The sequence below is a fragment of the Dermacentor albipictus genome, chromosome 9, assembly GCF_038994185.2.
Source record: "Dermacentor albipictus isolate Rhodes 1998 colony chromosome 9, USDA_Dalb.pri_finalv2, whole genome shotgun sequence".
NCBI lineage: Eukaryota > Metazoa > Arthropoda > Arachnida > Ixodida > Ixodidae > Dermacentor > Dermacentor albipictus.
In genome coordinates this window covers 92,746,076-92,759,577 of record NC_091829.1, presented here as the reverse complement: position 1 = coordinate 92,759,577, position 13,502 = coordinate 92,746,076, and the positions used below count along the sequence as shown (strand labels likewise).

General features: G+C 44.2%; 1 protein-coding gene across 6 annotated transcripts in view; it reads left to right on the top strand.

Moving 5' to 3' along the window:
- NfI (Nuclear factor I) overlaps window positions 1-13,502 on the top strand; it is a 91,264-nt gene that overhangs the window by 69,003 nt on the left and 8,759 nt on the right. For 4 of the 6 annotated variants that reach the window (XM_065447556.2, XM_065447559.2, XM_065447554.2 and 1 more), the window contains 5 exons: window positions 963-1,165; window positions 2,672-2,795; window positions 7,532-7,630; window positions 8,710-8,828; window positions 12,167-12,428. In XM_065447556.2, coding sequence (XP_065303628.2) covers window positions 963-1,165; window positions 2,672-2,795; window positions 7,532-7,630; window positions 8,710-8,828; window positions 12,167-12,428 — 807 coding nt within the window. The remainder of the gene's footprint in view (window positions 1-962; window positions 1,166-2,671; window positions 2,796-7,531; window positions 7,631-8,709; window positions 8,829-12,166; window positions 12,429-13,502) is intronic. The other 2 variants (XM_065447555.2, XM_070525007.1) reach the window with 1 other exon arrangement.

Here is a 13,502-nt window from a genome sequence, read left to right as displayed (position 1 = left end):
TCAACAGCCTACATTAATCAGCACGAATGACTTTTGTGTAAATGAATTTTGGAGGCTGGCACGCACATTCCTGGACTACACTCTTGGACAGATGATTTGTTGGCCACCCTCTTCTTGCCTGTTATGATGTCAGCATGGGAGAAATGATGTTGGTGCTTGGATCTTGGGTCTTGTGTACCTGTCCTTTAAACAATGTGTGCAGACTGTTATTGCTATGAGTGGCTGTGTTCTACCTCTGTTTTGGCGTAGAGATTTTAGACAGCACCTACATAACACAATCCTTCTGTTTTATTTTTCACCAAGAGGGAAGTCACATGAGCCAAGTTGTAGTTGAGGACGTCTGAGGATTTCACCACGAGCACTCCTCTTGCTGATGCATACCTGATCTGAAGTCAGCAGAGATGTCATGAAAAGCAGCGCTCAGCTATTCAGTCATGTTCAGTTTCAGTTTCAAGATAGTGTTTTCTTTTGCTTATTCAGAATTGTTTCTGCATCTTTATACAAACTGAACTACTATATATCTTACACCTGACAGGACTCGTAGAAAAGTAGGGTAGAAAAAAGAAAAGAACTAGCTGCAGACACAACGTTTCTTCCCCACGGATATCTATACAATGTAGAAATATAAATATATGCATGTTTCTTTATTTCATAAAGTAATTTAGTAAGGGTACATGTATATGCAATGAAGCCCACCTTCTGTTGTCATGTTTTATAACTAAGCTGTGCACTGTTCAAGCAGGTATAACACATGGCTTTGTCTCTACATATTCACCAGATTTTTTTTCATGAGTCAAAAAATCCCAATCTTGTTACACCTATTCGCCATTTTCGATTCATCCTTGAAGGGTTAGTATAGTCTGAAGGGGTGGTTTTTATTTCTCTCCTGTATGTACTTTCTGACTTGGTAAAAAATTGATTAATGAGCCACTTGCGGCCTCTTTTTTTTTTTTATTACACAGGGGTAGCAGGAGGTGCGAGCAGCCCCTTAGGAGGGCCTCCCCTGAGCGGGCCATCGTACTACCTGCACCCGGCGGGCAAGTACCAGGAGAATGGTGACACCTTCTCCGACTTTGTCAACCTCGTCTGCCAGGAGGCCCACAACTCTGGCACGCAGGTGTGTGTGCCATACAGCCCTATGCTGCAAACTCTGAGTCACCGGCAGGTGTGTCATCAACTGCTGAGCAATCAAGTGCTTTGGCATTTTATTAATCTCACAGCTGTTGTCATTGCTCGTGAAAGGGCAGGACTTCTCAAGCTTTCGTTAAGCAGCTTTCGCTTTCCTTGAGCCTGCTGTTACAGCATGTAATGTGATGAAACTTCAAGGAAAGTGAAGCCGATTTCAAAATATGATTGTCTTGAAGTTTGTAATATAAACATACTCTCTAGTCACATGATATTAAAAGCTCATTTACCAATTTTTGGTAATTGCATATTTGCTTACTCTTCTTCTTTGCGAAACTTTCGAAACTAAGCCCATAGACCACCTGTGCAAGCAACACATCTGTAGCTGGTATAGCATTTTCTTAAAATTACTGGTATTTTAACTTTGAAGAAACTTTATTGTTACGAGGTGTTTCTACATTTGCATAATGGCGCTAATAGAATGTAGCCAGTTCAGCTTGGCTGTTTACTGGTAAGGAAGGACCACATTCCATCGTGAAAGAACCAAGCCAGTTCTAGTTAACTCTTCACCGGCAAAGAAGGGCTATATTTCATCATGAAGGAACCAGAGCCAGTTCTCCAGCCAATCCATGATTGACTGGAGAAGGCTGGTCCAGCCAATTCATGATTGCAAATGGACATATTGTTGCTAAGATTTCAGCATGAAACTTGAAAAAGGAAAGATTTGGTTTAATTTTCTTTGATAATAATAAAGCATTTTTCTGCCAAAGAAAGGCCGAAAGAGTTTCGGAGAAATAGTTTACTTGTCTGAAACAGATAAGATGTTGCTCTTTATTGTCTTTTTAAAGGTTACTTGGTCAGTTATGTGTAATTATGTAGGGTTTTATGGTGCAAAAGCAACTTAGACTATGATGCGGCAGCCATTTTAGAGCATTCAGCCACTTTGACCTGTCTGAGGTAGGAATATTTAAGCAATATATATAGTTGCGACAGAACGCTCGCAGCTTGGATAGCTCTTGCTGGGCATTGACGGTCAGGTGGCTAGCGGAGAAGTTGAAGAGGCTTTGCACACTGGCTCCATGGCAACTGGAGATAGACGACACGACATCACATCATAAGCAGAGCTTAGCCCTGATCACTCAGTGAATTAGTTGAGGAGTAAAGGCCTGGATAGGCAAGAGGGTAACTTGTAATCATCCGTTACTATTAAATGCACCACTTAAATTGTGGCGCTACTGTATTGCTGTACCTATACCCTACACGTCCACAAAATTTGTCCAAATCATTTCAGCGACCCTTTAAGAACTTTTGCTGAATCACAACACCTCTAAATATGATGAATTCTGTGAAATCTGCACGAAATTAAGAAGAAAAAAAGTTGTACTTGGACCTTCACTTTCTTGTCAAATAATTGACCTACTACTATGAAATTAACAGCAATTAAGTTTTGAAAAAATACTTTAACTGCATAAAGCAGCACAGTGTTTCACTTTTAGCGTTCCTTTAGACCGTCGTTAAACAGTTGGCACCTCCTTGATGCACGCAGGCCAGCCCCGATGCGGGAGTGCGAGGCAGCCCCTCCAAGCTCCCACAGTTCTACTCGAGCTCCATGCTGCCCCCGCCTCCACCAGCCCCCATGGCACGGCCCGTCGCCATCATTCGGTCCGCAGGTAATCAAGAATGTTGTCCCAGTTTTCGTATATAGGTTCATTACCATTTATATAGATATATTACAGTCGAAGCTCATTATAATGGAGTCGCACCTGACATAAAAATACCTTCATTATATTCAGTATTTGTTTAAGTATGTATTCATTGCATATTGATATTGGCGAGAGACATCAGGTTTATTTCATTTTATTCGATAATTCTTCCTGCATCCAATAATTAAATTGCATTCAACTGGTACTAACGCATGAAGAAACTCCGAGGTTAACAAAGAAGCTTGAAAAGTTATGAACCACGCAAAAAGCGATGCAACAAGAAATATTTAGGCATATTATTAAGAGGCAGGAAAGCAGGGATGTAGATTAGAGAGCAAATGGGGTTATTAATATTCTAGCAGGCATTCAGAAAAAGAGTTGAGCAGGACATGTAACGCATAGGGCAGATAGCCGGCAACCAATTAGGCTCATAGAGAATGAGTGCCAAGAGAAGGAAAGAGTAGTCAGGGTCATCAAAGAACTAGATGGTTTGACGAAATGAGGAAATTTTCAGGCATCATAAAAAAAAAAGAGAAATCTGATGCAAGCCAGGGGTAATTGGAGATTAGCCAATTTGGAGATTACTGAGAGAGGATTTTGTCCTGCAGTGGACATAAATATTGGACGATGATGATGATAATTCAATAATTCTTTACGTCCATGTTTGTTATATAGAGATTAAACTGTGTAGTGCAAGTCACATTTACTTGCCACTACAGCTGAAACTCGGAAAGAAACATCACAAAGAAAATGAGGTGGAAATGCTAAGCAATGACAGGAAAGTAATAGATATAGAAACACACCTTGCATCCCCTCTTATATACGGTGGGAAACATGTCATATAATAAGGTCATTGCCTCGGGATTATTTTCCAATAGAAAGCTTTTGAATACGTTTCATATGAGGGATGTTATCAGCAATCAAATGCCAGCATCATCCTGCATTCATGGAATTTTCTTTTTTTTTTCATCATTGTAACGGTGACCAAAGCTGTGCTGATGCAGAGGGTAATTGTGTTGCTCGTCTATCATTGCACCAAGCTTATATAGATGAACATGGAGTACATAATCGGGCTATCAGGCTTCCATATCTCGGAGGCCATAGTACTCATACAGTCGTTGTGCTCGTTGCCACCAGGTGGTGTCAAGATATTATCCGCTGTGATATTTCTCTTTCTATTTAGTTCTGCTAAAGGTACAGCTTAGCTGTGCCATTTAGAGGGGCCCTCTTGACAGCCATTCCTTTGCGCTAATCAACCACTGTGTTGCATCTTGTGTTTCGGCTTCGAAGCGTGTTGACCACTAGCACCCCGCCAGAATGTTGTAGTGCTTCCACAAAGCGGCCTCTAACGGCCGGGGCGCAAAGCGCCACAGAAAAGACACATGTGACTTCCTTCAACACGAACCAGGGAGAAAAATTGGGCTTATTCCAATGAGGGGAAAGGGAACACGGGGGTACGCTTACAAAGTTGGGTGCGGCATCGCACCAGCGGTACAAACAATCCAAAACCGAAACTGAGAACACAAACACACTTCACATCCATTATAGATGTACAGAGGGATCCACTGTTAAAGGGAACACTTGAGTGGAGAGCATGTTTGAATCGTCCTCATTCACAAGAGTACAGTCGCCTAGATTTGCAGCAGGTAAATTATAGTTGGTAGCTCTGACTCCTTTCGACACACCTGTGCAGTGCACTAACATTGCTTCCACAGCAACTTGCAGCTAGGGCGCAAGAAAAGTAAGAGGTTCTCATTTGGATGTTCCCTTTAACAGTGGATCGCACTGTACATTATGTCCGTTCACCCTGCTTCTCTTCCTCCTCTCAATCCTAGCTATATTCCATCAACAAAGCAGGAAACCCCACAGAAGCTACACAAGTGGTACAGTCATAGAAGTCTCACTGGGCACATTTCCCAGCTGTTGCATTTGTGTTTTTATCTGAGATGCTTTCTATGCAGTGACTGCGTCACGTATTACAACTACAACTTCTGAACGTAAGGTTACATCAGAGTGTGTAATATGTGCACACTTTTGTGTTTCCAGTATATGATGCAGTTGAACCTCGCAATAACGAAATCGGCGGGGAACGCGAAAAAATTCGCTTTCGTGAGAGTTTCGTTGTTGCAAAAAGAGACAGCACAGATAGGTAATGCATCGCAGAAGGAAACATTACTGACCAAATTCTGTTAGCCTACTTTGCAAGCTTTGCACGAGGATATAGAACCGCATTGCCGACAGTACAAAGTGTGCTGCAAACGTCGACCAGCAGTGGCAGTACTGCCGTAGCGCACTATTCTCGATCAATTGCTTTCGGCGATGCGATCACTTTGCGAGATCTTGCATAACTCGGCACTGGACGCAGAGCAACAGTGCATGCAGCAGCATTTCTCCAGGGCACGCCGTTGCCCGCAGGCGCCGACACGTCCGGTGCCGATCGCAAAAGGCAAGCGATCGAGATAAGGGCCCTTTCGAGCAAAACTACTTCCGGCCCCAAATCTGCACACGGTGCCTGTCGGGCGGCACCAAAACCAGTGTTCTTGAAGCTAGGGATGTGCATTCCCTGACGATCGTTCAGTGATTGACACTGAACAATTGACACGATGAATGACACTCCATATGCCGCGACCGCCATCTCAAGCGCCATAAACACTTTCAAGTAGGTGGGACGTGGATTTCTTTGTTTTACCGCATTTTTCTCAACGAGGCTCACATTACGCAGTGCACTGCCGCAATTGGGGATTGTTGTTCGAAACGTGCATCCAGTTTGCATCCAGTTTTGCCTTACGAGATTGGCCTAGGCCTCGCTGAATCGTCAGCCGCGGGGAACGCAAACTGAATGCGCGCTTCGAACAACGATCTCGCCTAGTAGGCGTGCAAACACCGTCGTCACGTATTGGTAGCAATGTGCATGCCGCTCATGGTGCTGCTTCAAACAGGCGATTAACAAGCTAGATGGCGGCCAGGATGTGTTTCCAGCACACACATCGCTTCCGGAGCTTGGTTGTTCTTGTGAACGAAAATGGCAGTGCCCACACAAGTGTAATGTGGTGGTATTTTACGCAATTTTAGTGCAAAACTATCGCATTTGAGCACATTTTGGAGCCTGCTAGCCTTACGCAATATGCGGAGTTACGTTCTGGCAAATTTCGTTGATGCGGGATTGCAGTACAGTGACATTTCGTTGCCGAGAGGTATGAAATACATTGAACCTTATTGGCATTCGCCGGGAATACGAAAATGTTTTGTCGTCGCGAGAATTTTGTTGGTGGGGTATTTCGTTATCGCGGATTCCGACTGTATACTTATACTATGTTCTGGTAGCGAGTGCAAGGGGGTGCGCTGTGGCTGCCTATCACACTAATGTGTCATCCGCTCATTTATATGTAAATAGGCTCAGACCTGCAATTCACCTCCGTGTAATAATCACATCATAATTTGCGACATAAGACTATGCGCTTTAATATTGACAGAAACTTCTTGTCCTGTTTTTGTTACTTATTGGGTAGCCCTCAAACCAGTTATTACGCAATGGAATCTCAATTCCCTGGGAGTGCAGCAAATAATGACTTACCTTAACTTTCAATACGACAATTTCACAACCCGCACCAAGAGCTGTTCAACTTTGGACGTGACAAAGGTTACCCATTTTGTCACCGAAACTTGTTGTGGTGGTCCCGTGGTACCAGATACCACTGACGAGTACACGCACACACACTGTGTCCATGGTGCCTCTAGCCGAGTCCATTCAGTGCTCGATGGGACAGTAGCGGAGAGAGCGTCCTCCTGCGTTTCCTAGAGAAGCAAACAATCGGAAGTGCCAGTCTGGCAGCTTTCGGTGGCCCAGTGATTGTATGCCCTTCAACCACCGCACCCCGCCACGTCCTCATTTGGTAACGTGAGAAGTAACCTTTTCCACATCCATGGCTGGGCATCACTTGACATTTGGGGTGGGCCATACAATATGTGCAGTAAATGTTCATTTGTGGTGCTCTCAAGGAATTGAGGCTTCGTACCGTAACTATAGAGCCGGCAGCTGCCCCCCCTCCCCCCTCAAGAAATAAGGGGACACCAAATTTCCATGTCAGTTTGCCTTTAATCTTAGGTTGAATTATATGACGCATGCCCATGTCTCCCTTTTATATGTGATAGTATGCAAATGTAAGCAGTCGGAGAAGTCTCCCTAGCCTTCATAGCATTGCTTCCTATATGTGAACCGGGGTATAGAGCACTGTGCACCCACATTTGGTCTCTGACCGATATTATCTCGAAAGAACCATAGACTATTATATAGTCCAATTCTGAAATGCACTTTTAAATACACAACATGCAGTGGCATGTCAGTGCGACACATATCACAAAACAAACACGCTGTATTTACAGAGTAGCTTTCAGAACTTATCAGTTTTCAACAAATCAATTAGATGGGAAGGCAACCTCTAGAGTGAGCGTTCATTTTTAACTAGCATTTTCTTCATGGACAAAGTGAAATTACGCATTAATTTAACATCATTGGGTATTGTGTTCCACATGCAAGCGCCGATGCATTCTGATAACTTTCACCTATATGTGTTTCTAGGTTCTAGGTATATGCTAGGTTAAGACAATTGTTGGTTGCATCTTTCGTGTCAGGTATAGGAATGTAGTGGAATGCCAGGAGACACAGGTGGTAGACCCTGTGTCCGTTTAATTGTTGTGCCCAGGCCCGAGCAATCAGCCACAGCCACAGAGTAGCCCACCCAGCGTGGAAGGGGCTCGGCCAGAAGACGGTGGCCCCAAGGAGGACTCGGCCAGTCCCGGCGGTTAGTATGGGCATGATTTCAAATCTGGCTTTTGGCTGTAGCTGACTTTCAACTATTAGTTCGGAACTTCTCTAGGCATTCTGCCCGATGCAATGGTTCTGAAGAAAGGGTCCTCGGTTCCTTTTGGCATCTGCGAACACAGTGAAACCCTTGAGTGTGCTACTCTTAAAGTACAGCACGGAAACATAAGACAACCTACGAGTCATATAATCTGGGATAACTTATCACGTTTATCACTGTGTCTCCACATGATGTTAAGATCGAGCCCAGATAGCATATTATATTTGAGCGGATGGTACATCTGGTCAACTATATATTAGAATTAGAACTATATATTAGAACTAGAACATACACCAGGGTTTCACTGCATGAACCCTGTGCTGCAAGTGATTTGTGGCACTTCTACTGTATGGCAAATCAATTCTGTGGAATCCTACAAGGTGGAGGAAGGTTCATAAAAGGAAAAATTGTCCCCACCACCTACATTCATGCTACATGAATAACGGAAGTTTGGGCCCACATAAATGTTTGGGCGCTTGCCGGGACCTTCGGTAAGGATCGAATTAACCGGAGTCAAATTAACGGACGTCTACTGTATTTGGCCAGCTAAATATGTGCACATTATAGGTTTGTTCTGCTCTTGCTATTGACACCAGTCACCACTCAACACAGCTTGATGCCACAGGGAAACAGTGGTAGGATGTTGAGCTGGGCAAGTTGTTGCTACATGCTTACACAGGCAACAACTAAGCATTGAGGACCACTAGGGACAGATAGAGAAACAAATTGACACTGACATGAAACTGAATTTTGTTTAAGAAGATTAGCAACAAGATGCAGCCACGTTGTGTGCTTTCATCCGACTGTAGCAGTACCGTTGTGCTTTAGATTGTCACAATATTCTGGACTGAAGAGGATGTCATAATCTGAAAGCTTGAAATGTTTGCGCACTACTGCATTCAATTTTGGATGAGTTTATCTCTGTGGTATTAGACTTTTGTGTTACTTATCCCACTTAGTCCAATTTGGTGAACATTTACTATGGTGTTCACGATGTCTACATCGATCCTTGGGAGCAGGTGCCTGCAGCGTTGGGAGTGACTCGGTCGTGACAGCCACAGTCCGGACTTCGTCCAGCCCCTTCCTGGCTCGGTCAACATCGGAGCACACCTTTGGCCATATCCACTCACAGGGACAGGTGAGAGCGCCATTTGCACATTCGTATCTAAGCTGACCACGGAGGAGTAGTTGCAGTTATGCTTTGTGCCGGCTAATGTTAGGGGCACTAAAGGTGAAAGAAGCATTCCAGGAGAAACCATCTCATCACAACTCTCACCATTGATGCAGTTAGCATTGAAGCAGTGTAGTGATATGATCTCGACCAGGTGAGGTGGGTCTTCACCACAAGAATCTGGAAATGATAATGAAGGCAGACATCATGATGATGCCAAAAAAAAACAGTAGAGAAGAATGTGTTCTCTTCATTGATACATGGTTGTGACTCTACCCGAGTCTTGAGCATTTCTCATTAGCACGGGAGCCAGGATGGCCGTAAATAACCTGTCGCGATCTTGTGGTCGTCAATGTCTTCTTGGAAAACTTGGGGAATTTGTGGAAGTATCAGTGCCTTTGTCAGGTTGTGAAGGCGACAAGCTCTTTCTCTTTGTGTCTCCTCTTGGTCCTCCCCTTTGTGTCCGCCCACTGCATCGGGGGGTGACATTTTTTCGGGGAAGAGGGCAATTATGTCGGCATGGGAACACCCGCATGAATATTTCCCACGCTTGAGAGGTCGAAGTCCAGGCTTATCCTAACAGCCTTTCTTTGGGACGAGAGAAGTCATTTTGTCATGGGAACGCACGCCTGAACATTTCCCACGTTCGACAGATCGATCATAACAGTAGTGGCATGCTATGTATGGCCACCGCTGAAACCCGTCATCTTTGAGGCATGTATTGCAGCTGAGCTCTCATGCTTCTTACTGGACACGCCGCACCATCTAGGGACGCTGCCGTGAAATACGTGCGTAGCATGCTTCTGAATATATATTCAGACAATCTTGTCTGAGTATGTAAGACTCAGCTTCGAATCTGCTGAGCAATGAAAAAAATTTCAACTCTTGTTCTCGTCATTGAAATGTGACACACCCCCAGTGGAACATACCCAGTAACCCATGTTGGTGTGAAGGAGTTTAGATAAAGACAAACATACTGTAAAGTGGGTGACGTTCCCAAAGAATGCCAACTGAATTAGTAAGTTGAGCTGTAATAAGCTACCCTACTGCAATCAGCCAAAAAGTGAAACAGGTGCCAAAACAGGTGCCGAAACAGGTGCCGACTCTGCCTTCAAGCTTCTGCGCAAGCTTGTCACAATGTCATAGATTTTGACTATGTCCTCTCAGGCCCCATTAATTCTTCATTGCAGATGGCGGCACAGTGGCCCAAATACAAGAAAATCCATTCAGGACTGTGACATGAGACTGATGCACTGATGCTGGGGATCTGGCACAAAATTCGTGTTGTCTTTTAGTAATTCACCTATTACTGTAAAATCAACGTAAATAAGCTTTTGAAATAATACTTTATGAGGTTAAATTTATTTTTTGTTTCCCTTTATGTCTCTTTTAAGAAGTACTGACATGACATATTTTACTTTTCATTTCCCCTTTTATTTTGCACAAGATGGGCATCTGAACCCTCTAAACTTCAAAAGATATAATGCTGGCAAGCATCAGAGTGCTCTAAACACTTGAATATAATGCTTGTTTCTGCAAATATGTGTCAGTTCTGGTACCCAGGAGGCAAATGTGCCATGACACCCGAAGTGCTGAATTGCTTTGCTTCTGCAATTGCTGTGTCAGCCACGCGTGAATGTACTTGAAAGAGAGGAGCGAAGCACTCATTTTTCAAAATGTATTGTCAATGTTATCATACCTGGCCTTATTGCTATACGGTCGAATCTCGATAACTTGAACTCGAAGGGGCCTGAAAATTTGTTCAAATTAAAAGAAGTTTGAATTAATAGAAGCTAATTGGACAGAGGGCTTACCTGTAGTGGCGCATGTGCTTTGAGCTAACGCGAGTGGGAAACTCCTGAAGATTTATTCACAGATAGTTACAGATTACAGTCAACATGCGATTCTTCAGACATCCTAGGGGCCGCGAAAAGGTCTGAAAACTCGGCTGGTCCAAAAAAATGAATGCATGCCTATTACTGCTCCCAGGAGCTCGAATCACCACAGGCACATCCGAAATAGCTCTAAAGGCCTGCCAGTACACTTATTAGGCATATCGGTGCTCATACTGTGACAGGAGACTGGGTGCACACGTGTATAATTAAAGGAAACATGCCATCTCTCATGAAAATTGCTCCTTCTAACTTTTAGTGTGCTGCACCGTGTAAAAATGCTGTATTGGGGCGAAGCTGACTTTCAGGAACTCGCATTGTGCAATGCCCCATGCTTTCCATGCTCCGAAGCCATTGGCAGGGATTATTACAAAGGCAGAGTCGTCGCCATTGCTAACAGTGGCGAACTGTTTCAATGAAACATACGGCACCAAACAGCAAGAAGCCTGGTAGTGAACGTCGAAATAGCTAGGCCTAGTGTTGCCGTGGTGTGGCTATGGCTGCCAGCGGATCTGCGTGTGAGAGCAGTCATGGCGAAAAGTCCGGAAAATCAGATGGCTAAAATTTTTGGGGGCCAAAATGTCAGACGTTCATATGCATTGACTCTATGGGTACATGGCAGTGCTGCGAAGGCCTTCAATTATTGGACACATCGGAAAAATTGCAGGTCCGGAAAATCGGTCGTTGACTGTATAGGACACCCGTCACTAGCAGAAGTAATCGGTGATGCGTGCTTGTACATGCTTGTGCACAAATTTCCACCATGGTTCTTTTTTTTTCTTTTACTTTTGTGCACAGTGTTGAGAGGTCGCTTTTAAGCTCTTCCTCTGTGGTGGGATCAGAGGAATGCTGGTCAGAGGTGCCACTGTGTGATTTGAAATGCTTTTGAGAGCATTATCGGAGTGCAGTATGTTCGAATTAATCGTCGCAAAAGCTTGTGCATTTGAATAGCTATAACTTTGACGAGATCACAATGTCAGTTTGAATAAACTGAAAGTTCAAATTAAGCATGTTCGAGTTGACAAGATGCAACTGTACAATGTCAGCAAATTTTTCTTGTGTGTCACGATCTCACCATAATGTCAATGACACCAGATACGAATAACCCCTAAAGAGAATTGTATTCTGAGGCCTGAGTTCTCAAGGTGCATCCTTCTGATGCACTGTGCTTTCGAATCACTGCAAGACGTGTGTTTGTAGATTTTGAATACTCTAGCAATGACTTGAATAAAGCATGGCCAACGAAATGTTAAAAACCTTTCCGTTATGTTCAGTAATTCATTGCATCCATGTTCATTGTATCAAGGTCTGACTGCACTTACCTTTAATATCCTGTTTAAGTGACAAGTCGTATGTGTTCACGAGCATTTCGCCAACCAGACCGACCCAACCTCCCCTTCGCCCTTTGCACAGCTCTTCTCGTACCCGGGTGCGGCGGGGGGAGGCGCCACACTCTCGTCCACGGTGCTGAGCTCGCCAGGTGCGGGAGGCCTGCTTGCGTCCCCAAGGTCGGCACGGACAACCACGACGCCCACGCCGCTGCCGCCGCGCTGGAACCCACCATTCATCGCGCTCGACGAAAACATGGACTACCAGATGATGGCGGGCCTGCTTCCCCCTGCCGGGTCCCAGCCCCCACCTGACAACTCACTCATGGGCCCGCCCCACGACGACGGTGAGCGGGCCCGTGAGCCTTGTCTTTCAATTCAAAGTCAATTTAGTGTTGCCTTCATGTAGTACATATGTACGCATCAGCTGTTTGATCGGACCCGCCACGGTGTCTCAGTGGCCATGCTGTTGCGCTGCTGTGCCCGAGCTCGCAGGTTCTGTTTCTACCACAGCAGCCTTATTTCCATGGGGGTTAAATGCAAGAATGCTCGTATACTTAAGATTTAGGTGCACTACAGTATGTCTCATAATCAGATTATAGCAAGTAGCACGTCCGAATACTTCTATGCTTTTTTAAGCGCTTCTTAGGACACCACCACTTTGTCGTAGTCCACAGTAAGCACTGCGATAAAAAAGAAGGGGGGAGGGGTCATTTTTAGTGCTTGATTTTATTAACCAGCGACAAGTTGCTGCTTTTGCATGCATTGCTTATTGTAAAAAAAAACATATAATGCAGTTTTCAATCGCTTTTGTAAACTTGCTCCGAAAGTCCATATTAGTGGTTTGAAATGCAGTTCTGGCTGCTCCAAAAGCTGCTCCGAAATGGGTTGGGACTGTAGCATCACAGCAGTGCACGATCACTGATATACAGCCGTACCATCAGTGCGATCACATGCAGTCGGCACGTTGACCTGCCAGCAGCAGGCCAGCCAATTCAAGCTGTTGGCAAAAAAAATGTGTTTTTTGCATCCAGAATGCACCATTTCAACTTCCATTTGTAGACTGCTCGAAACTTTGTATGGGTGGGGGAACAAATATTCACTTTGTTGTAACCGATATTGTTCCTTACCTTTCATTTTGATATAGCAGTAGAATGTTCACATAAAATAGCATGGCTAGCCAAATGTTGTAGGCACTTCATTACCTCCGATAACTGATCATATCCATGTTCGTTACAGGCTGTATTTCAATCTAATCAACCTGAATAATTATAGTCTAGAATGTATTTTGCTGACATCAGCATATAATGAATATATGCCTATATGCCTATAATGAATACCTGTTATAACGAAGGTATACTCATGATGCATGCAACTTCATCATAAAGGTTCACGCATACTAGGAAGAACGTTCTGCCACT